The sequence below is a fragment of the Pectinophora gossypiella genome, chromosome 12, assembly GCF_024362695.1.
Source record: "Pectinophora gossypiella chromosome 12, ilPecGoss1.1, whole genome shotgun sequence".
NCBI classification, from domain to species: domain Eukaryota; kingdom Metazoa; phylum Arthropoda; class Insecta; order Lepidoptera; family Gelechiidae; genus Pectinophora; species Pectinophora gossypiella.
In genome coordinates this window covers 16,412,551-16,438,169 of record NC_065415.1, presented here as the reverse complement: position 1 = coordinate 16,438,169, position 25,619 = coordinate 16,412,551, and the positions used below count along the sequence as shown (strand labels likewise).

Here is a 25,619-nt window from a genome sequence, read left to right as displayed (position 1 = left end):
AGCTACTAAATTATTGCTTTATATAATCTACGTAAATCAACGTATAATAATAATTATTATTAAAAATATAGGTAGGTACAGCCAAAAAGTCCTAATAGGAGTAATAATCGAGCAAACAAGAAAATTATTGAGCATTTCTGGCAAGAGTCGCTTGTTTGAGGTAGGTACTTACAGCTTGTGTTCGATGGTTGCTGTCGATGCTTACATTTTTGTTTGGTAGTTTTATTATTTACCGAAAGTACATTTATAATCTTAACAAATGGCTCTTACATTTCATAAGTGCTTATTTATGAACACCCTCAGTGAACACCTTAGTTTGGCGCAGTGTCTTCCCTATTAAAAGATTACTAAAGAACACAGTACATTTAAACCTGGACTGATTACCATAGCAATAAACATAACCCTCCTTAGCGAGCAATCGGGTGATGGGCCACATTCACAATCCTGTATGCCGGACGCGGCACGGCCTGGTACTTATTTAGTTCAAATCACCTTTTTGCTGGGAATATTCTTAACCTCAAAATATCACAATTTACGAAGTGTGGCGCCGGTGTAGAGTTTAAAAAATCAAGTATTGTTGACCAACTTTCAGAAAACCTCCCGTCGTTTTAAAGGTCTAATGTCTTTTAGAAATCCAAACTAACTTAACTACTGTGTCCGGAAACCCGAGTCCAATGAGGTTAAATAAACGACCCAGCCTGAACCAGCCTGGGTCGCGGCACTGTGGGTGTCCGGCACGCAGCCCTGTGAATGTGGCCCATAACAAAGGGCAAAACCTTCGTCACGTCTCAAGCTCTTTCCTATGTAATTCACCTTCTTTAGTCTCATTTACGTCTTGTTTCTTATCATCATTAGAGTCTACCATTACACCTGGAAGCGCAGTGTGGTTCGAGTTACTGTTCTTCTCAGTGTTTAGCGGGACCATCTCCTGCGGCGGGGGCGATATTGTAAGGTCCGGGGGGCGGAGCCGGTTGTAGACGAGGCGCAGGCCCAGCAGGGCCGCGAGTGTGAGGCCCGCGGTGGACCCGAAGGTGGCGTCGGGGCCTCGCCGCGCGTACACCGTGGATACGAAGACTGGGCCCAGCGCGCGCGATAGGCACCCCGCGCCGGTGAGGATGCCCATCCACAGACCCTGGAGTAAGAAGAAACTTTATTAAGTCATCATTATACGTAGATTTAACAACCTCAAACTTCAACTGCTAGGTCACCTACATACAAAGGCTAATTGACACTGCTCGTCCTGGTTTAGGATTTTGTAATGTACGATTGTGTATTCATTGGGGCACCGCGGGTCCATTTCATAGAGAATCCTGCTCCCCACCTCGCGACCCTCGCGGAACATAAAAATTAAAAATTCAAAAATATTTATTTTTCAAAATTGGCTTACAAAGTTAGCGCTTTTTGAACGTCTAAAATTAAATTACATATTATGTAACTAGCTGTAAAACTACTACCACATCGGAATCTGTAACGCTGAGGGAAAGAAGTGGTCAGAAAACCTCCCAGCACAGGGCCCTAGACCTACTGTTTCATGTTTTCCTTTCTTTTCTTTTTTTTTAAATCCAGTTTGTATTACATAATTTATAGACTTAAATACAATGTTATTCCAATTACAGTCGGTGGAAGGAAAGTGAAAAATAAAGAGTTATGTGCTTACACCGCGTGTGTACATCGATCAGAACATGAAATTATTACTTGGTGGTACAGACAGACTTGGTTAAGGGAGCTTAAGCTGGATTTATGATCCACCCAGGATATTTTATTTTTGTTTGCCTTCTTTATCATCATCGTTGGCCTTATACGTCTGTTCCAGACGATTTATGACGTCATTGCCTCGAAGAAATGCACTTTCTTTCATGGCTGTGCAAGCCAATCCTAGAGCGGCAAGCTCTACCGCACACTAAACGCAACCATACCATACCAAAGATGGCGATTTGGCGGTTGATGTATGGCGATTGCCATACGCAATAATAATAACATGAAATTGGAGATTTCCTTAAAAAAATATTTACTATGGCCTACTCTGAACCAGCTAGAAATAATCTCTGCTTACCCCGATGGAAAATAGGCGTTTAAGTTTATTTGTTATTGTACGATACGTAATAGAATATTATTATATAGAATAGGTAAACCAAGACAAATACCACTGTAATAAATCTTATGAAACCTCGGTGTTACTTATAAACACATTATGTGGCTTCACGACGTATTGTTAATATAAAGTACACAATATTACGTACAAAGTTCAAAGGACTCTTTGTTAGTTGTTTTATAAACAGCTGTACAATGAGGATGATGCATTGTTGGCTGAAGGACATTTGAGGTAAATGACCCTAGGGTTATGGGATGCAAAACTGGGATAGAAGTTTGTTCTAAAGAAATAAAATCCGCCTGACTTACACGTGGTGTGGGGTTCCAATCCCGGCTTGGGTTCTAATCGTCTGAATGCAACTTTAAGAGTTTGAATTCAGTTAATGGCCATGGACTCGCCCTCTATTACATGGGACTTCATCATAGCTGGTGAGGAGTGGGTGTACCTATATGTATAGATGCTATATAGGTAGCTCTGCCTACCCCTTCGGGGATACCGGGGTAGTGCTATTTGTTTTATGTCAAATTATAATGAATGTGGGATAATGAAATAACTCAGGATATTTTAAATATCTTTACACCTTATATTCAAACAAAAATCCTCTCACCCGACCGACATCGCAGCAAAGACTCCCTTTTCTTACTTTTTAAAACTGCCTTACGCCCCATTCCTTAACCATCCTCCTTTCATACCATGAACAATCAAATTCCCATTGATTATCCTTACATACCATTCTCACTTTCCTACATGAATATGACGAATTAACCATGAGTACGACGTTTCACGATTGATACCATCACACGCCAGTATCTTATTCTACTATGTTGTCAAGCAGACTACTGTGTAGGTACATGCCATTGCTCATAAATCTAGTTGGCTCAGTAAGTAAGTACATAAACTACGTAGTATGGAGCTAAGTGCATTGTCTGTAAAAGGTCTTAAAGTGAATGTTGTGTGTACACCGCATGAGTAATGAGAAACAAACAAGAAACCGGTTTAGAGATTCCGTTCCACCGGTTTAGATATCTCGAATTTACTTTTGAGAAACTTATGGTTTGAAGAACAATCTGCAATATAGAAGAATATTAATTAAACACCTCTGCGTAGAGCTTGTTGCTGACTGCACAAGGCAGTTTGTTACGTGATGGAATTCATTTAAAAATTAAACTATGCAAAGGTGACAACTTAGTAAATTAAAATATAAATGGCGCTGTAAAAAAATGAAAAAAATGTGTTGAAAGAAATGTAAAAAAATCATAAAAATATCATGAATTTTGCGATGGAAAATTCCACTTGACATTAACTCAAAATCATGGTCTGAATCATCCCCCTCAGTATTCGTTACGATGTCACTAACACCATGTACACATTATGCTTCTGCCATTACTTACATTTTTGAATACATAAACTGCCTATATACGTCCCACTGCTGGTCACAGGCCTTCCCTCAATCAACCGGAGGGGGTATAGAGCATACTCCATCACGCTGCTCCAATGCGGGTTGGTGGAGGTGTTTTTACGGCTAATAGCCGGGACCAACGGCTTAACGTGCCCTCCGAAGCACGGAATCATCTTAATTTTTCGGACAATTAGGTGATTCAAACGATCGATCGACGATTCGATTAGGGGTGATATTTTTGAATAATTATGTAATAAGAAAATATGTTTGGGGAACATAGCCTGGAATAAGTCTCTCATAGAAATTTGTAAATAAGTCAATACGAAAAATGATGACGTCGAGTCTAACTAAGCCTAGACTGGCTTCTATTTCTATATTTCATTATTTATTTTTGATCCAGTCATATAGGTACCCTTTAGTGCTAAAGTTATCGGCCACGATGACAAAGGAAGTGCTACCATAGATAGGTACTATTGGATATTTACATTTGCATGTGACTTCGTCGGACATCATATCAGGTACAATCTACACTTCTCATCAAAAAAATCGAAACACCTTGCAAGTTTACGTTTTGTCAGGATTATCAGAAAAATGTGTACATTTAGGAATAAATGTTAAATGTCGTTTAATAGTGAGTAATAATAATGAGCTTATCAAATCTTAATGTTAATGTTCTAAATTTAAATGAATTTTTCATAGGTTTCGTATTTTGTTAAATGAGTCATTTTTATTCCGTATGGAGTATAAAGGAAATGGATAAAACAACACACGTAAATGAAAAAAAAAGCTAAAAAACGTTTATTTAATAACTTGTATTCCCTCCCCGAGCTCTAATTACTGCTTCCATACGGTTCTTCATCGATCGGATGAGAGTCACGATCACATGCTGTGGTATATTGTCCCATTCCTCTTGGATTGCATCTTGCAGCTGGCTAAGTGTTTCTGGGGCAGGATCTCTTGCTCGAATTCGTCTCTTTAATTCATCCCACAGACGTTCAATGGGATTCATGTCCGGGCTTCTTGCTGGCCATTCCATAATAGAGATATCGACTTCGTTAAGATAATCTCGTACGACGCCCGCGGTGTGAGCCCTAGCATTGTCGTGCATGAATATGAAGCCGTTGCCAATAAAATGTGCATAGGGCATCACATGAGGCTCGAGACACTCTTCGACGTACCGATGACAGTTTAGTGCAGGCAGACGTGGCCCAGACACGAAAGCAAGCTCTGTCTTACCGTCGGCGCTGATTCCTCCCCAAACCGTCCACGAACCGCCACCATAGCTGACCTTTTCTTCAATGCAGCATTGTGCATAGCGTTCTCCGTCTCTTCTGTAGACCTTGTTCCTTCCGTCGTTACCATACAGCATAATTTTACACTCATCAGAAAAGAGAACTTTGCTCCACTGTAGGTATGACCAATTTAGGTGCTCACGTGCAAAGTTAAGGCGCGCTCTTCGATGGTCTGCAGTTAATTTCGGCCCATTTGCTGGCTTATGCGGTACCAGTCCACGATCCTTCAACCTTCTTCTAATTGTAGAGTCACTTACAGCCACCCTTCGTACAACACGAAGCCGCTGCTGCAGTTGAAAAGCGTTAAGGCGTCGATTTCTTAAAGAAGTTGTTACAATAAATCGATCATCTCGCTCAGAAGTGACCCGATTCCTGCCAGATCCTGAACGGCGCGTGAACAAACCAGTCTCCCGATAACGTTTATAGACTCTATGAACAGACGACAGGCTTAGATGCAGTCTTGCAGCCACAACACGCTGACTAAGGCCAGAATCCAGCAATGCCACAACTTGGGCGGCTTCTGTGGGCGAAGTATCCATACGTTTTAGAAAAAAAACCTTTTTTCAGACGTCCCAAAGTCACAGTATTGAAATAAAAAACAAAAAGTTTAAGGATAGGCGCCAATTTTTAGTTTTTAAACGCTAAATGTACTCCAACCCTAAACACACATTTGTCTCAAAACAGTGATTCATTTCGTTTATAAGATAAACAAATGAAATTCTAATTTTGAATTTAGAATTTTCGCTTATTACTGTAATGGCCAAACTGCCAGCTATACATTTATGTATTTTTTTTCATCGTATGAATTCTTTTTTGTGTTAAATTCGGACAGAAACAATGAAAACGGAAGTGTTTCGATTTTTTTGATGAGAAGTGTATATAAGTACATCGCAATTACAGTAACAAGTCCAGCCGGCTTTGTATACTCAGACAATACTATAATTATAATCAAGTTTCTTATAAAAACCGCAAGACGCGACGGTCACTCACACACATTGTTTACTCTATTGTGTATGCTTTGAAATTATACAGGGTGTTATTGACATCGTAACGAAAATTTTGAGGGATACTTCAGACAAACTCTGAGTAGTTATCCATTGGAATTTTGGTAGCAAAAAAGTATGGCACTGAAACCTGTAAGTTTTACACGGGGTGTAAGTGGCATCGTAACGAATACTGAGGGGGGTGATTCAGCTCATTATTCTGAGTTTATTATCAAGTGACATTTTCCACCGCATAGGTATAAAATTGACAGCCTCCGTGGTCTGACAGCCTCCGTGGTCTAGTGGTTAGAGCGTTAGGCTCACGATCTGGAGGTCCGGGTTCGATTCCCGATGGGGACATTGTCGAAATCACTTTGTGAGACTGTCCTTTGTTTGGTAAGGACTTTTCAGGCTTGAATCACCTGATTGTCCGAAAAAGTAAGATGATTCCGTGCTTCGGAGGGCACGTTAAGCCGTTGGTCCCGGCTATTAGCCGTAAAAACACCTCCACCAACCCGCATTGGAGCAGCGTGGTGGAGTATGCTCCATACCCCCTCCGGTTGATTGAGGGGAGGCCTGTGCCCAGCAGTGGGACGTATATAGGCTGTTGATGAGGTATAAAATTACAAAAACCAACAAATACATTCCTGGATCCACTACAGCAGTGTTGTCATGTACTCTCGGCCATCTTAGTCTATGTAACGATAAAATGAATGTATGCTCACCTGTGGCCTTGGCCCAAGCACTTTGGAGAAGATAGTCTGTATGAGCGTCACCCCGAGGGGATACCCCACGGAGACGCACGCGTACCCCAGCAGGAACTGCGGGATGTTGATGCCCCGGGAGTCCTCGCACCAGGGCTGCGTGGACTGCGGGCACCCGCCGCCGGCCTCCGTCGCGTTGACCGGGGCCAGCGGCGGCGGCCCGGGGCCCCACGGGATGCAGAACACTGACGCCATGCCGGTCAGGAGGAACCCGCCCCATAGGAGTAGTGCTCTGGGAATATAAACGGATTTAGTTTTAGCTACAGCTGTTCCGCGTAACACCATCTGCATAAACCTATGTTGCTACTTTTTTTAAATATTTGAGAGCGTTTGACCACAATCCCGCCTGGTCTAAGGTGGAGCACGAAAACTCAAAAAAGTGCCTATTTACCCTGCTCTAAAGAAAAATCGAGCCCTATATTTACTTAAGTAAGTAAGTAGTCTTTGTTGACTCAACAATACAGGTAACTCTAACGACAGGGTTGGTGAGGTCATCGACGTGAATGAGAAGAACATCGAGCTGTATTTAGACTCCTTAGATGCAAACTTCTTCACTAATCCAAAGAGATTATGAATAAAATTTAAGTATTGAAACAGATTCAGCCATTGTTTTAAATTGTTATAAAAATAAGGATATTGACCTCATTGAGTTATCGCCGACCTCTCCCACGATCTCAAAACGTTTACAACAATGAACGGACACGATAACAATATCAGTGGCTTTATAACAACAATCTACATCGCCGTAAACAAACGATATACTTGCTAGTTGCTTGTTTACGATTAAGTACATGATTATAATTATCTGGATCGCGTGCATCACGCGAGTTACTGATGCCTTATTTAAATCTTCTCACCACAAAACCTGACCCATCTGTAAGTAGTTATAGTTTGCGAGTAAGTATTTCAAAAGTTTCTGTTTGACGACTTTTTCACCACACAGATGTCTTGTTTTAAGGCATATATTTTTGAAAAAACGAACTATTACTGTTTTTATTACGATTACGGCGTTGTTTAAGCTAAGTCTTGGTTAATCACATCGCGTCGTCGAAGATAGTCATCATGAAATATTTGAAAAGCCGACAAAAATATGGGGACCGCTGAGAGCTCTCACCAGTACAAAATTTAGGACAACAGACTTGAGGGTGCCCAGGTGGATGTAAACGTTGGGTCTAAGCGTCGTCTGAGAGGAAACTAAATCCAAGATAGGTACCTCTCTTCAAAAATCTTCGTAAGTGGCCCAATCAAGGCGAAGGTAGCGCAAGCCACAACGGCGCCGGCGCTCATGAGGGCGCCCATGTACTCCAGAGCTTGCTTCTTGGACCACGCGAACTGGTCCATTGTCAGCGAGGTCGCCAGCGTCTCCAGCAGCACGAAGTTGAACACCAGCACGAAGAATGCCAGGATTAAAGTCCAGCTGCTTACGTAGTCCGGCTTCATGCATTTCAGGGCTTCTTTTTCTGGAAGTGATCCAAAATTTATTTTAATGAAAGAAAGATATAAAGGAGAACATACCTTCAAAAGCCAACTAAATATAGACAGAACCTGTTATAAAAATATAGATATCAATGTCTGCCGTTGGATCCACCTCAGTAAAATGACACAGCGTAGAGAGAGCTCTAGTTTCTAGTTGGAGCCGGTAAAATGGAACATATGCAAAATAAGTAAGACTTTGTGCGTTCGATATCGCTCCACATTTTTTTTAATTGAAGAAGAATATATTTATATACCTAAGTATACATATTTACATTCATTTGAATTGATTATAGGGAATCTATGTAAAATCTGCTTATGTAAAAATTAGTAGAATGAAGATCCTGACCACGATGGTTATAATATTTACTAATTACGCATTGAGCACTTTAGACATCCTTTTAAAAACAAACTCTCACCTGAATCCTTCCCTTGCGCCACCATAGCCTCCCTAGCCGCGATCTTCCTCTCCTTAAAGCACCACGGCAGGAACAGTATGAAGTTGACGAAGCCTAATAGTGCATTGATCCACCCTGCCGCGGTGTACATGTCTAGGCGGAAGGGTGAGGAGAAGTCTCCAGGTGGGGGGTAGGGGGCGCCGGGGCCGAGGGGGGCCGCCGCGGCCTGGAGGGCGGGGCCCACCACGAAACCCAGCACTTGGGCGAGGGAGACTCCAGCCACCGCCCGAGTACGCTCGCTGACCAGGGTGGCAGCTGAGAGGTAGGATCGCGCCACTGCTATGTTTGCTGGAAATGTAACGGGTTTCTTTGGTTTAAACATTTAAGAAGATTAGATTCGTCTTGTATGTTTTAGTAAGCGCATTCCATCTTAAGACTTATCATCAGCTGGTAAGCTCGGAGTCGATATACTAAGGTCGTAGTGGTCATTCGGGTTGCATCAGCATGAGCTCTATTAGGAAATAATAAGTGATAACTCACCGGAGCTGACTCCAACGAGGAACCTGGCAAAGACCATCCAGTACTTAGCATACGGCCTCGTCAGATGCAGCTGTGAATACAGTCCACTAGCTAACACGAACAGCGCCAGCGACGCCAGAAGCGGCGCGCGCGCACTCGCCGCGCGGTTGGCCCACAGTCCGAATAGAGGGGAGAATAGAAGCTGGCCCAGCGGGTTCGCGCCCACTGCTAAGCCTAGGATCTCCTTCTTGGAGCCGGGTTCTAGCTGGAAAAGGAGAAAATAGTTGATGGCAATTTAACTTCTACTTCTTCTCTTTCTTAGCGACTAAATTCGACTTTACGAGTTTGCATCATATATACAGTGACCTGAGAGTGCAATACAACAATGCGTTCAGGGCGCTGCTGGGGCTGTCGCGACGCTGTAGCGCCTCCGGTATGTTCTGCGAGGCGCGTGTAGACGACTTCCACGCGATCATGCGTAAGCGCTGTGCGTCTCTGTTGCGCCGTGCGCGTGCCAACCCCAACACCATCATGAGCGCATTGGTGGACCGGTACGACTCGCCGCTGCTGAACCGCTGGGTGCGATTGCACGCTGTTACATAGCTGCCCGCGGCTTCGGTGATTCGGGCCGGTCTCATGTGTTTTATTTTTATGTTGTTCGTCTTTCGAATCTGTTACTATAATACTAGGTTAAACTTTTTGTTACTAACTAAATATGGACTACTTTCCGAAATAAATATTTTTAATTTGAATGTGAATAGATTATTGATATCACGTGGTTTCCAGAATGTGAGCCCGATTAATAGCAATATAGGCTCGCTCCTATTACATGGGACTTAAACATAGCCGGCGAGGAGTGACTGTACATTATACTGTACACCTCTGCCTATTCCTTCGGGGATAGCGGCGTGATGCTATGCTACATATGTTCCATATCGTGAGGGTTGAAAGTCTGATGACTGACGCCATTCGCAGGTTAATAACAACCGATCAGAAGCTCTATAGTGCTAGTATAATGCCGAAAAAGTGCCCAAGGTATTTCGCCATCTTGATGTTCAGAGAATTTGTCATCAGCTCAACGTCCAGCGACTCTGGTGAATATAGTTCTGGAATAACCCAAGGTCACTTTCGAGCTATCTGATGAGAGCCTTTACGCCTAAAAAACTTCGAAATATCATCAATATTGACAGCCTCCGTGGTCTAGTGGTTAGAGCGTTCGGCGCACGATCTGGAGATCCGGGTTCGATTCCCGATGGGGACATTGTCGAAATCACTTTGTGAGCCTGTCGTTTGTTTAGTAAGGACTTTTCAGGCTTGAATCACCTGATTGTCCGAAAAACTAAGATGATTCCGTGCTTCGGAGGGCACGTTATCATCACCGTCCCGGCTTTTAGCCGTAAAAACACCTCCACCAACCCGCAGTGGAGCAGCGTGGTGAAGTATGCTCCATACCCCCTCCGGTTGATTGAGGGGAGGCCTGTGCCCAGCAGTGGGACGTATATAGGTTGTTTATGTATGTATGTATGTTAGAGTACGAATATTATACTCTGATCCCAAGGTAACAGTGACCTTTGTGGAGGACGCATAGCGCCAGTTAAACAATGGCTCACTGTCACGGATTACTTTTATTGGATGTTCTCTGTACGGAGTTCGACACAAGAATGGTACAACTCGTGCGGCTCGCCGTCTTATAAGGGTTGTCCCCACTACCGTACCTTGCACGTGTGTCGTAAACAAGTGCAGGTGTTGTTTGTTTGCTAGCCGCACGTGTTGTTTACAGTTAACATAATATTTAGATTTTCAATATTTCGCTGTCGCGCTATCACGGCCATACTGATACGCAGCTCGTGCTCTGAGCTTGCGTTTATTCTGAAACAAGGGTATCTTTTAGTTCACTGTAGTAGCATATTCAATTTGTAATTAAGTATTTGTGCTGTTAAGTCAGTTGTTGTAAGTCTATATCGGTGCATCGACACGAGCTTACAATTGGCAAATTCAATAATAATCGTTTCATTCTTCAAATTGCATTGTTACGCCCGTTATTTGTTCAAAGATCGGATTAAAATGGGTGAAGATGTTAATCAATCAAATAGTTTTTACTTTTCGCCAGACTCAGAGGCTTAAATTTTATAAGCTTGTTCTGGTTGAAAGTTCAGTTGACAAACTCAGCGGCCAAAAATATAGCTTGTTTCAACAACATCACGGTGAAAGGGACGTTTGCCAAACTCAGAGGCTTTAGTTGCTTGGATTAGCAGCAGTTCCAGTCTCAGAAATATTCGATGAACTCAGAGGCTATTTTGTGGCTTGTTTTGACAAGTGACCTTTACAACCATTTTTTTTTATTTCTTGTAAACTGCTATCACGGATCATTCTAAATTCGGGTTTGGTATTAATCTGAGATGTTCATGAGCTATTGTAGTATTTTTTTGGCCAGGACGAAGACTTTGTATTTCGTATCGATCATTGCCAATAATTTTTACAATTTGATATGGCCCTAAATATTTAGGACCTAGCTTGTTATTAGATTATTGGGTATGTTTACAAAGCACAAAGTTTCCTGGATGAAATAATTTTACTTTAGCACATTTGGAATCGAAACGTTTCTTGCTTTCTGAAGATTGTTCGGTCATTCTGATAATCTATTAAAAGAAATGGCGGCTATCGGCAATCAAGCGCCAGCTTAGTATACAATACGCTGCCACGAAGTCACCACCACACGGCACACACGCGGCACGGCTGCCACTCTCAGACTGTGCCATGCTGTAACGCCTTCGCCGTTTGTCATTCACTCGTCATCATGTAGCAGTGGTCACATGAAACAAAATAACTAGGTGTATTATCACATTCACATGACTCTTCCAATCGGTTTATAAAGATTTGATTAATGACGGTAGATTACAAATCACGTTGTAATTTAACGAAAGTTCATTTCTTTATTGCTTGGAGTGAGAAAATACAGCTTAAACCACGCAGCGTTAGCGTGTCTGCACCAATTCAAAACATTTTTAGACCAAAATACCAAGATTTGACAATGATGAATACCGATTTGAAAACGCGGTTTGAATTATGATTGACACGTATTGCGGGAATATATCTCGTCAATTTTGTTTTAAAATAAAGAGAAATAGTACTTTCCAAGTTAATTTGAAATCAATTTCCTCATTATTAAAAATTAAAATACACCCAGCAATGAAGTCAATAACAATAAAGTTCCAGTATGAAAACGACTCACCGTAACAACAGTATTCAAATGCAGGTAGGCAACATTATCCTCGATCCTGACAGTACATAGACATTGTGATGAATATGCCACGGCTCAAGTCCAGGTCCAATTTTTATATTCAGGTCCAATTCCAAGTTTAGCCTTAGTTTTAATTAATTAAACACCTGACTCCATCCACGATTATTATCTTATTAGGATAATACGAGTATTTGAAACTTAGTTTCATCCTTTGTGGCCGTCTTTTTCAATATAATGGGTGGGCAGCAGGACGATCCTCTACTTCTGATGTTAGAGTACGAATATTATACTCTGATCCCAAGGTAACAGTGACCTTTGTGGAGGACGCATAGCGCCAGTTAAACAATGGCTCACTGTCACGGATTACTTTTATTGGATGTTCTCTGTACGGAGTTCGACACAAGAATGGTACAACTCGTGCGGCTCGCCGTCTTATAAGGGTTGTCCCCACTACCGTACCTTGCACGTGTGTCGTAAACAAGTGCAGGTGTTGTTTGTTTGCTAGCCGCACGTGTTGTTTACAGTTAACATAATATTTAGATTTTCAATATTTCGCTGTCGCGCTATCATGTATGTATCGTCAATATCACTAATGCCATCGACATTCGTGTAGTATAGGACTGTAGGTACATAAGTTTTTATAACTTAATAGGTATCATCTACTTCAATTCAAACGTTTAACGATGCATGTAACTATTATCAGTACGTACTATGCCACTATTTCTCAACCGATAACGATCGTCAACCTCTACAAGTGCATAGATAACAGAAAGACACATGTGGAATACAAAACGATCAATTCGATAATAATTTTATCTTCATATCGTTACTTTTATTAAATTTATGACTGCCTTAAAGTTTCAGTCCTGCTTATCATTCTAAGCAGGTTAATATGTTGACAGAGCTATAGCGTCGAGTCATTACAATGGCTTTTAATAAATACAAAGACAAACGTAGAACTAGAAACGATTCACTATCCAGTGCATAGGTATTTTATCATAAAACAGTGACGCAGAGAAATATGGCTGGATACTTTATCATTGCGATAAGCGACTCCACTAAACCTACTGGTTTTAAAAACGGAAAAGTCAGAAAACAGAAAATCGTGTCTTAATTAATAATAATCTTTATTGAACATAGTATTACAATTTTACATTAATAAAAATACAGACAAGTATAATATGACCAATTACTTTAGTTATGCGGCGGTCCTTGCACTAAGCTCAGCTTGATCGCAGGGGCCAGAGTACGATTTCCTATGTTAAGATTTACAAAATTATCAATAACATTTATAATCAAACAAAACATTATTGTGACGGAACCAATACACGACAGTTCTCGTCAAGAACAAGACAAATGGTGAAGCTAAACAAGCAGTAGCTAAAACTAAACCTTCAAAACCTATTAAGTATTAATATTATGTGTTTTAAATCAATCGTGAGAACATTCATAATGTACTGAGATGTTTTATTTTTGCATTCCGTGGTTCCGGCGACCTATAGCGTGCCCTGTGACGTCATCAGAATATTTCGGGACATTGGGAAAAATGCCGGCGACCAACTGAGATCCAATTTGTACGAAACGAAAATACCTTTAGGTATTACCAAACTTCGAGTTTTTAAAGAAAGTTTCCCCATTCGCCATTCCTCGCATACCAGCTTTCGCTGCATCCGTTCTAAGGCGACTGCTGTTTCGTAACGAATGTTGTTATTCGTGAGAGTCGATCAAAATACAAGCATGTGACAATTTCTACAAAAAATATATGTATATGTAGGTACTTACCTCAATTGTGTTTGACTTTACCGTGAATACTAAGTTAAGAACGGCAACTCTCCGCTCCCCACCATCGGCTGAGTTAGGTTTACCTCACCCTCCTCGGTCATACTTTAGTCTTACAGATGCGCGTGGACGATAACGTCAATATGTACTGACTGTGTAAAACGATCTACCGGTAACGATATGTGTTGCTGTGTGTCGGGGTCTGGTGAAGGTAGTCGAGGATAAACGAGTTTTACAAGTGCAGTCATAGTGGAAGAAGTAGACGTTATCATTAGGGCCGTTGCTCAAAGCATGACGATCAAGAATATAACATGGATCACTAAATCTAAATTATACAATTAACGTAAAGATTATATTTTCAAGCACGGAACCAAATATCCCTCTCATAGAGACACTGATTGTCCCCAACAAAATCACGCAAACAACAAAGTAGCAACATTATAATAAACGTTTCTTTCTTTCTTTCTTTCTTTCTTTCAACATTGTGAGACGTCCCCACGTGTAACCCGTAGTGAACTCGCGATTTATGATGTATGGCTGATGCAAAGCACCCAGTTATGAATGGATCGTAGCTGGCACCAGGCCTGGAATTACCGCGCGGGCAGACGGCCCATTGCCGGCGGGAAAGCGGTCAGCGATTAACTGAAAATTTGTGAGACTTTCGTCAGTTTGGCTCAGACATTGTAGCCTGAATCACCCGATTATCTGAAGAAGCTTTAATTTACATGGAACGTGTTACTTTAGTAATATAATCAATGTGGAATTGTCTATTCGCTCGTTGCTCTATCAGAGTCATAATTCAAGGATAATTCTTCTCATTTGAAGATGTTCCTCGTTAAGTTTGTCAATTTTAGAACCTTTCGGTTTCGAGTCTCTGATAGTCAGCGTTCCTTTTTTACTCACCTGTATTTTTGTTTCATTTATCGCAGTATTGCCCTTTACCGCACCATACTTTTCATCTTCCTCTTTTCGTGTGTATTTCGTATCTTTTCTACTCTTAGTGCTCAATCCTAACTCACCTCGCTACTCGCCAGCAATAGGACCAGCGCTTATGCCCGATAGTACACTCGCGTCAATACTAGGTAATGTTATTGCATAACTGACTGTACCAGCTTGGTCATCCGCCAACATTGACAGCAGCCGACGGAGCCACGTCACGGCGCCAGCGTATTGTCATTTGAGAAAAATAATGTTTTTGTCTGCTGTTCATCTACCTATTATATTTTTATTCTCATTTATATTTATAAGTCAACAGAGTCAAGTGTCGCTTCTCTTGAACTTTTTCGCCTTGAGCCTATAATAACAAAATCCCTTGGAAACCGATATGTTAATTTGTCCCTGTTTAGTCTTTGAGCTTGTTTACACAGATAAAGTTTAATTATTAATAAAATAGACGAGTCTATCGTCAATTGATACTAGCGATATCGAGATATCGTTTGAGACTAACCTCTGAAGCAGAGTCAGGGGGCGCACACTACTTACTGTATCCTCATACTTATTTACCTGATTTAATTAAGTATCTTTCATACTTTTACATCATTTAAGAGTCTAAAGCCACAACATGTAGCTATAATACGGGACATTTGCGACATAAGTAGTTCTTACAACATACTTTAAAAATATTATAGACATCATTTGTGATAAAGTTGGTAACGATAAGTGGCTGGCACATTGTCTAATTGTGTAACAACGTTTAGATTACTATTTAGTGTGACTCAAACAAAGCGGACATGATGGCCGATCGATACTAAATGAATAATGGGTTGAATCACAGAAAAAAATCCAATCGTTACTTATTTCAACATAAATAACGCGACTTATCGTAGGGCATGGTAGGAACTACTTCGGCGTAGATTGCACCCACAGCAAATAGAAAGTTTATAAAAACAAAAGAGAAATAGAGGGACCAATAGACCAAATATAATTGTTAAGTACCAATCTCACTCAGGTAACCTTACAGTTCGTATTTATGATCCATAATACAAACGAACTCAAACACAGTGTTGTTTTGTACCCTGATTTTAGGGTTTTCTAAATTATCAGGTAGGTATATCATAAAGTACTATCAAAAGTGGGCCATTGTATCTCCTATCAAATACTTGTTTAGTTATCTTAATATCACAATAAAAGTTGCATTCGCATAATGTAATTTATAATTTGCATTATTTACCTACTTAATAATGTATAAAATATATTGTGTGTGTGACATGTGGAATAATTACTGGCATTGATGAGATAAGTTTGTAAATATTATAGCTATAAGTGCCTACTTATACCTGTAAGTGAATGATTATAATCAGAGACTGGTTCTGTTTCTAAGTGAAAATAAAGTAAATGGACTAGTACGTTAAATGCACTGGTAAAATATATGTATGCACAGAATAGTGGTCACGAGGAGGGAACAGATCGAAGCAATTCATCTAGAAAACCAATATTGCTATTTGACATTTGTTTGCATTGCGCACTTACTTTTATATGCGCAAATGTCAAATTACAATATTGCTTTTTCAGATTAATTGCTTCGATGTGGCTATTCTAAACCCTGAGGTCAGTGAGTAGATGACATCGTTGCAACGGCGGGAAAGCTGTGGATGAGGTTAGTGCAGGACCGGAAAGGGTGGTGCAGAATGGAGGAGGCTTATACCCAGCAGTGGGATGATGCGGGCTGGTTGATGATGGTGATGGGTAGTATTTTAATTGGGTACAAAAATATGTACAACATCACTAATTATGTTATTTAACGAGTGTAGTACACTATTACTTATAATACAAAGTGCGATAATTTGTAATAAATTACCGTTTCACAATAGTGGTACTATGACCTGTGATAGATAACTGTAATTGTATGACCAAATGGCATTGTTCGCGTTACAAAACACTGTGATTGACCAATTGTATTATCGCTATGAACGTAATTAGGTTAGTGTTTTGAAGGTGACTGAGCAGTATATTCTACCCCTACACCCTCCGGTATATTCTAAGAAAGTTTCAAGCGTAGTGGAACGTATGTCTTTTTATGTTTCACGCACATAACGCCACTCCCCTCGGCCAGCCAGCCCCGGGCTACGAGCCCAAACATCACCACCAACGGAGCAGAGCAGTGGAGTAAGCTCCGTTATACCAATCAAGTTAATTCAAGGGAGCGGCGTATTCCCAGCATTGTGGTGCGTACCTATATAGACTGTTTATGTTCTATCTAAATGTTTCACTTCGCAAAAAACTCTCGAAATGTTGTGGCCAATTGAGATTAGATAAACGTGCGCGCACAATGGGCAGTGAGCGACAGTAACTAGGTAGTTATCGAGTGACGCGGGCGCAAGCAGCTGCGGCTGACTCATGTGACCTCTGATCCCTGGTGTTGTGCACGCCTGGTAACAAAGCTATTGTCGCGACACCTTCATCTGGTACCGTTTGTACACACGCTGCTTGGACACCCGCGACGAATGGGTTGACTACTGACCCAAACAGCTGCAAGAACGCGCAGTGGCAGCGCGTCCGGTTATTTAAGGAAGCCACTTATGATATAGGCTACATAAGGTGACTTATTGTTGATTTATATAAAGCATTAACTACTTGAGCGGACGAATGAGGAGCGCTGAGGAGTCTCTCCCAGTACCTACATAATTTTAGTCAACAGGTCTGAGGGCGTCCAGCTGGGCGCGAACCACGGCTCAGGGCGTCATCTGAGGGGCTTATATTTGAACCCTTGTGGAGATTTGAAAGCGAAAGCGCTGAATGACGATTATGGTCGACCGGCGTCAGCGTGGTCGGTATCGGATTCCTGAAGTTTTATTGTCGCGAGCTGATGGACCACCTCTATGGCTAGAGTAATCGCATCGTCAGGATAAGACGGATGGTGAACTGCCTTTGTCCAGTAGTCCATTACGTTAGTAATGTTTGGTCGTGACTCATTGGTTGACTTTTTACGTCGTGCTCGAAATCATAAACAGATAGATAGATAGATAAAATCTTTATTTAGTTTAGCCTTAACCAGACTACCGGGTAGTGGGTTTTGGTCGGCTTTTAGGTGATCTTGGTTTTGGTTAGGTTTAACAGCCTGAATACTTTGACATGAAATATGGAGATACTTACTTGTCTTTGTCATCTTAGGAACAACAGTAATTTATACTGTCATAGCAATATTTTGCAATCCCATAAATATGAGTACGAAACACTCGTCATAAAACACAATTTACACCATGTTTCAGCGATCTGAAACTTTCACGTTATTATCCCGCTCGTGTCGGACATTAAACCGAGTCGTAAATAAATCACAGCAAGCCCTTAAAATAACTACAATACAACAACATCATCAACAACGTCTACCCCAAATAACGACAGAGATAAAAAGTGTATGCACTTTTGAATGTAAGTATACCTATAGATGTAGATATAGATTATAGATACGTTAGTATATATATATTCTGCCTGTAATATAACCACATAATCAGTCTATATATCATCATCATCAATTTAAGAGCCACGCTCTTGTCGGTGCAGCATTTCTGTAGTCTATATATACCTACCATAATTATCTTGTTTGATTAATTGGTACCTTCTTTCACGTTTAAACGAAACAACCAATTTATTTTTTAAACAGATTTGTAGAGATTGACTTGGCAAAATACTATGGAGGCTAATATCCGCACACAGAAATTGCAGTGGATTAGTGCCTTAGAAGGGTTCTCTATTTTTACGCATAATTTTTTATGTAATAATTTACCATGGCATAATGTTACTTGTCCTATTATTAGTTACGCATAATATAATTTGTCATAACTTTTTAAGCATAATTTTGAAACTCATAACTACCATAAGCATAATAATTAATGACAATAATGACATATATAAGCATAAGTATTATAAGCATAAAAACTATACTCCGAATAAGAAAAGTTTTGGTACAACTTTGAACATTTCCGAAACTTACTTTTTCCTTGGTTGCATTTGGTTCATGATTGTGACTTTTAAAATTTTTTGACTCTATTTCATGCTGTTGGTGATCATTCAGTATACTTTTCATGTGTAAGATAGACATACTGGCGGCGTAGGGGTGGCCCAAGGGCCACCCTCGCCGCACCCTAACCTACTGTTATGCCTTGTAAAAATTATGACAAAACACTATTACTTATTCTAAAAAAGAATTATGGATACCTATTTATATGCGAATCAAATTTATACCAACAAATATTAGTCCAAAAATAAGTTATACCTAACAAACCAGTATTCTTAGATGTTATTATGTGAAAGTACTATTATGCTTAAAAACGTTATGCGAAAAGGATTATGATAATTAAAATTATGACAAAACCATTTATGCATTTTAAGAGAATCCCCCTTAGAAGACCTGTAGAACACCCATCCCGCAGAGCTCTAACCCGGTGTGCGCGTGGAAAACGCAAAAGGGGGCGGCCCAAAGAGACCTGGCGATGCTCGGTTGACCGAGAATTAAAATCCCTTTAAGTTTCAGAGGCTGGAAAAGATCGCGAGGACTGGAAATCTGTTATTCGAGACCTACATGCCAACAGGCGATAAAAGGATTAGAAGAAGAAGAAACAGAGAGTGTTGTAGGGCCAAAGAACCACACGAAGCTCAAGAATATACTAATGATATAATTATTGACTTCTTCCGTCCTATAAAATTAAATAACCACACGTATACAGTGAACGAAATCGCGGATAAAAGCCATTAACGCATAAATTTGAGCGTTCACTTGTAATGAGCATTTGTGCGAGTGTTACAATACGAGAACATTTTAGCATTCTATCGAGCGTTCTTGCTGATGAAAACGTTCATAGCAATATTTGGCTCTATGCTTGGCTCGGCTCGTTGTTCAGTTCGACAAATATAAAAATGGCGAATGTTCGATGTTCTGTTACAAGTGAATGCTCAATTCTATCAGACTCTTAAAAGAAATTTATACTAAAATCTAATTAGGTACTAGCATTATAAATAAGTAGGTATAGGTGTGTAGACATCTTTTAATTTCCACGATAATTAATACCTACGTACAACCTTGATATCCAAGTTAGGAGGAAACCGAACGCAGTAAGAATTGGATCTGTCAAAGTACGTCAGCTAGTTTTGCGAAGTTCATTAGCATAGTGATGTATCAGTCAATATTAGGTCAATCGATTCTTTTCTAACTAACATTATGTAGGTATGAATGACACACTATTGACTATAAAAAACATGATGAGGTAATATGACTAGGTTGGCATCTAAGCTGCGCATAATGAACGCACCTAAACACAGGTTAGTTGAAGGAAGTAGGTTTGACACACGCGATGTGTTTCAATTCAAATGACCTGTCATTTTTTTACTGGAGTCTATTAGGTATCCTCCAAAGATGACGCAGCGCTTGTTCATCAGGGCTCGTAACAAATTATCTTACTAAGTAAAGAAAGAAAGTATTCATTATTAGAGGACTCCACAGTAAAGATACAAAAAATCTGGAAAAAAGTTTAACTTATATAAAAGAAAGTAGGTCATAAGTATTATGTGTTACAGTAGCAAATGTTGCGGTTATGCAAATAATGTGTATCTCATCATGATACTTCTTTGAGTGACATCTTAAACAGGTTGCATGTTAGGGAAATCGTTTTCCTATAGGTTATCCAAGTAATTTCCCAGACTAGTTGGTAATTCATAAAACGACCAGTTTCACTGGTACATGTCGAGTGTATGACGTAGATTCAAGACTAGAACGGACTTGAGCATAACAACCTTGAGTCGAGCTGGCGCATACTGTACATGGAAATAAAGTACCTATAATAATAAGAAAGTTGTTCACGTTCCATACTAGTCAGGAAAAAAAGAAAAACAGAATATTCATTAACCACCACACCACACCCAATTGTGGTAGTTCATGAGGTACAACCATCGCAAGATGAACTAAGTCCTACACCTCACCGAGCTTTCTGTTAGGCCACTGCTATCGTGTAGGAAAATCGTCGTAAACGATTAAGGAATTAAATCTGACATTTGGACTTTTTATGAAAAATACGCAGATTGGTAACCTCATCCATACATAGGTTCGAAGTCTGAAAAGTCTCCCATAAGACCAGCAGCGACACGGCCCAGTGATTTTTGTCTAACGCGTGTAGAAATGACTGAACCATTGGTCAGCTAATCGATAATGGACTGAACAATAAATATCAATCGTTAACCTAATCTATAAAAAGTAATGTTTTATAGGCAATTTAATAGCAGTTATAGGCAACGGAAACAAAAAATACGAGCTAGAGATGTTACTGATTAAATTAATAATAATAAATAATAAAAACACTTTATTGCACACAAATTTACAAGACAATGGCCCCGATTCCTGCAGACACCTCCTAATTTAAAGTTGTAACTGTAATTTTCTTGTCCGTCGAAAAGGAAAGGGACGGATGATTGACAACTATAAATTTTAAAATGAATTAATAAAAATAGGTATCCCGGGCGAATAAAATAGGCATCTCGCTGGTATGCAACCCGTTTGACGTGTGCTGTCAACTTAATTCTGTCGGGTTATTGGCCAATATATAAATTTGGGAGGGCTTTTAAAATTCGTGGCTAAAATTGACGTGTGTTACATAAATTTTATGCCTGTCGATTATCCGTCCCTTTTCTTTTCGGCGGATAAGAAAATGACAGGTATAACTTAAAATAAAATTAGATGGTGTCTTCAGGAGTCAACACCATTTACAGGCTAAACTTAAATTCTTGATTTTATAATCATAATACACATAGCATGACAGCTCTGATCCCAGGACTAGAAATAGAATTTATAATTAGAATACATTCGATTGTCTTCAACATAAGTATGCGGTACATTGGTCTAGTTTATAGATTAATGATCCTTCGGTATTATGTAAATTTAGAATTACAAAAGCAAAGCTTAGTTTTACCATAATTAGGTACCCATATTACTTTTTATTCGTACCAGTCTACCTAGGAAGCCACAACAAAACAACACAAGAGTCATGAGATGGAACTAACATTATCACAATCCATTATACCTGGCTCGAAATCTTCACGTGATATGATAACATCATAATAATTAGGTATCAAAAAGTAGAACAGACAGCTAAAACTCACGCCCGTAAAACCTACAAAGACATAATAAGTCACAAACACTTGCACTAAGCATTGGATCCCTAAGACTATCGCCCGTGAATGTCTCAGTCGACTTTCGCGACATTTCCAGCAAGGCTAACAGGCGCAACGTGATAAAATTATCGATCGATTCAATAAATTTTGTGGAAATCGATAAGTTTGTTGTTTGGCAGAACTATATGACTTATTTGAGTTCATATTTTAGCACCAATCGACAAAACCACATAATTATATCGTCGGAATCGATAAAATTACGGTGACAAAATTTTGTCACGTTGAGCATGTTAGCCCTACTGGACGATAAGCAGCTGAAAAGAAGAAAAATGTAAGCAAATACCTTGTCCAGGTAGGGCCAGACTCCGGTGAGCACGATGCTGAAGCCCAGTGACATCTGGAACATGGTGAAGTAGATCACGTAGACGCTGCGCCAGCGCTCACGGCGCGCGCGCTCTGTCTCCAGCAGCGGGCCCTCCGGTGACGTCACTGGAGGCTGCAACGAAAGTGCACTTGATTAGCTTGTTGCATTCAATGTGTGCTGCTGAGGGCTCTCGAGGCCGTAGCGTCCCAGAGTCGCGATAAGAAACTCGGCAGTTAAGAAATGTGTAAGAACCTATCCGTATACCGTATCCAAAGAAAGTAGAGTCCCTACCTACCTAATTCTGAGGGGGAATGTAAGTCCAGTGATCGATTGGATGATGATGACAGTTTATAAAATATTGTTAGTTTTACCAACGAACTGTTTTACAGATTCAAAGATAAAGGTTTCAAGATAGATAAATGGGTTTCAAAGATTTTGCTTGTATAGGTTTTAGTAATTAACAAATAAAATATTTGATAATATATTTTAATATTACCAACAGGCCTTGTGCTGCAGAACAAACCGTACCCACCTAAAACACAAGCTGTCTCTATAAATAGCGTTTCTATTATATTATCTTCACCCTTTTGATCCGTGGTTCCTGCGTCTATTCGACCGTGGCAGATTTAGGTAAGTAGGTAGGTATATCGGAATATTGTATAGGTATGAGATTTTGATTTAGTCAAGAATAGTACTTAATCTAAGTTGCTTATTAATCACTCTCAAATTTGAAATACACTGGCAGCTTGCATGTATTTTTATTTATCGAGTTGGAATTAATATAACTCTGAACAGATTTTATAGTTCCGCTTGATTCACTGTATCGTAGTCGAGGCAACAACAAATACCTACTCAATTGAACCTTTTCACTACACCACCGGTGACAGCTTAATCGATTTAAGATGTGAACCGTGGACCTAGGTGTTCCAATGAAACAATTATCTATTTACGCCGTTTTAGGTAAAGGATAAGGAAGTAGGATATTCTTATGATCATTTGGACGAACATCGGTCTTGCTTTTTTGTAATTGTTTTTGAAAATTTTAAATTATGTAATTCTCTTGTTTTTGTGTGTGGCATTCTTTTATAATACACTATTTCTATTCTATTTTTTATTATATTCTAATTTTCTAATCAATGGTAAAATGTTCTTACTTTTCCCAATTAATTATGTAAGAGTGTAAAAAAACTAAAAAAGTTTAAATTAAACACATGAAGTGACGCTAGCGATAATATAATCGAAATACTTACTGGCAGTATCGTAAAGTTGTCACTAGCTTAATCGCATCTGACTGGTCATAACAAATAACATCGCCCTTATAATCTGATTACACGCCTCAGACGACGGTCTTCGTCAGATTAAAAGCAAGGTAGAGTCACGGAGTCAGCCATGACTTGGATCTTTGCTCGTAACAATGCAGCCATGGGTCAACCACCAATCTATCTGTATTACATTTCAACTACTACTTAAACCTTTAAGTACCTACTGTTGTTAATAAACGAAAAGAGAGTTCTCTGTCTAAGATCCTTAGTGCAAAGATCAAACGCAAACAGGTAGGAAATTATCTTAATATTGGCACGTTTCCCTGAATAAACACAAAATACAGTTAGGACTTTACCTACAAGTAAAGAAAAAAAATATGGAACATATTTCTAAAAAACTCTGCTTCTATCATCATACTTATCATACTAACACATGTCTAGTTAATTAAAAATCGCCATAGGGTAAGGAATAATACACATCGCTTAAAGATACGAAAACTTTTTTTTAAGACACCAAAACCTCTCAATTTATTTGATCATTTCAATTCAAAATTCAAATTCAAAAATATCTTTATTCAGTAGGTAACATAGTTCCACTTTGAATCGTCAATTTTACATAAGGAACGTCTCATCTGCCTAAAACTACTGCAGCTTCTCACAACCTGTATAGCCGGGGAAAAGAAGCTGCACCTACATAGGTAGGTAGGTACTCTAATAAGTAATAAAAAGTTTTGGTAAGTTTGAATATTATTATGATCTGTGCTTTGAATTAATATTAATGGCGCCAAACGTTAAGCAACACTTGCTCAATTTCTTCAGACAATTAGTTGGTTACCTATATTCAATTGTGCTAAACACGTGTCACAGTTCAAGGGAAAGTGACGAAGCTATTCACTATTTATAGTACAATCACTACACACTGATGTTTACTATTTATAGTGAGAGTGCAACTATTACAAAGTTATGCTACTTTGACGTTATCATCAGCTGTTGGTCGTTATTTTCTAAGTACATAATTGTGTACTTTGTTCAATAAAGTTACAACAACTTTATTATTATATTCAACAAAGACAAAAGACAAAGTAGGTAACTTGACTGTACTAATAGCCCTGACGTTTTTGTATAATTAAGTCGTTACCAACTAAACTGAAACTAAAGATTCAAGTAGCGTGATGTAGGTAAATAAGTATTTATATTGTTTGAAATGTGCACTGTTTGCTGATAAGACACATTTATGCTCATAATCTATGGGTGATGCTGGATTATCATAGTAAGGCGGTTTACCTCTCGCGCCTCCTCGTCGGCGTCCTCCCGCCTCCTCCCCACTAAACCCTTGAGCCACTCCATATTGTCACTATCACTATTCTTGCACTAACATCTTCACAATCGAACGCTTTCACTTCAAATATGCAACACTTATAAGCAGATTTGGTGATAAACCCGCATTCCATAAAAACTTTTTGTCAGTGTTTTTTTGTAAGTTTATAAAAGGGTTGAATCTTATTGTGTAGGTAAACAAAGCCGCGAGTGTCTGCGCGGGCGCACACGCGATCCCCGCGCGAGTGGCTGACTGACTAGTTGTTGTTATGGAGTAGGTATGTTGGCATCGCCCTCTCCACTCTGATAGCGCTCTATTTACATTCTCCTCGTCACGGCTCTATCGTAAACTTTAAGCCAACGTAATACGGACTCTTGTTCACATATTCGAGCAAGTCGAATGTGAAAATTATGTTGGAGCGCGGCTATCCTACCACTTTGTTGGTGTTTGATAAATAGCTTCTTTTGTCTCAAAGGATTACTAATTTATATTTAATAGGTAGGTACACATTCAATTATAAAACGATTAAAATATACGTATAATATCTATCGTAATTGCACTACCTAATTAACTAGACTATATCCTAGATAGAGCTCGAACTTCGTGCCATTATCAGGATGAAGCTTCGACATAACATT

The 25,619-nt window shown here is 39.7% G+C and overlaps 1 protein-coding gene across 1 annotated transcript; it reads right to left on the bottom strand.

Moving 5' to 3' along the window:
* Nucleotides 1-10: 10 nt before the first annotated feature.
* On the bottom strand, nucleotides 11-25,251 carry LOC126371245 (major facilitator superfamily domain-containing protein 8). Its single transcript, XM_050016523.1, has 7 exons — nucleotides 24,948-25,251; nucleotides 22,381-22,533; nucleotides 8,942-9,185; nucleotides 8,423-8,749; nucleotides 7,744-7,990; nucleotides 6,492-6,762; nucleotides 11-1,132 (listed from the first exon to the last, which is right to left on the bottom strand). Exons 1-7 carry the CDS (start codon nucleotides 25,008-25,010, stop codon nucleotides 782-784), a joined length of 1,656 nt encoding a protein of 551 aa, XP_049872480.1. The 5' UTR covers nucleotides 25,011-25,251; the 3' UTR covers nucleotides 11-781.
* Nucleotides 25,252-25,619: the final 368 nt, after the last annotated feature.

Coding starts and splice junctions, on each gene's coding strand:
- LOC126371245 (XM_050016523.1), bottom strand. CDS start 25,010: ATGGAGTGGCTCAAGGGTTTAGTGGGGAGGAGGCGGGAGGACGCCGAC. Junction 22,534..24,947: donor CCGACGAGGAGGCGCGAGAG/GTAAACCGCCTT, acceptor CTTTCGTTGCAG/CCTCCAGTGACGTCACCGGA. Junction 9,186..22,380: donor TCTGGCCCTACCTGGACAAG/GTATTTGCTTAC, acceptor CTCCTTTTCCAG/CTAGAACCCGGCTCCAAGAA.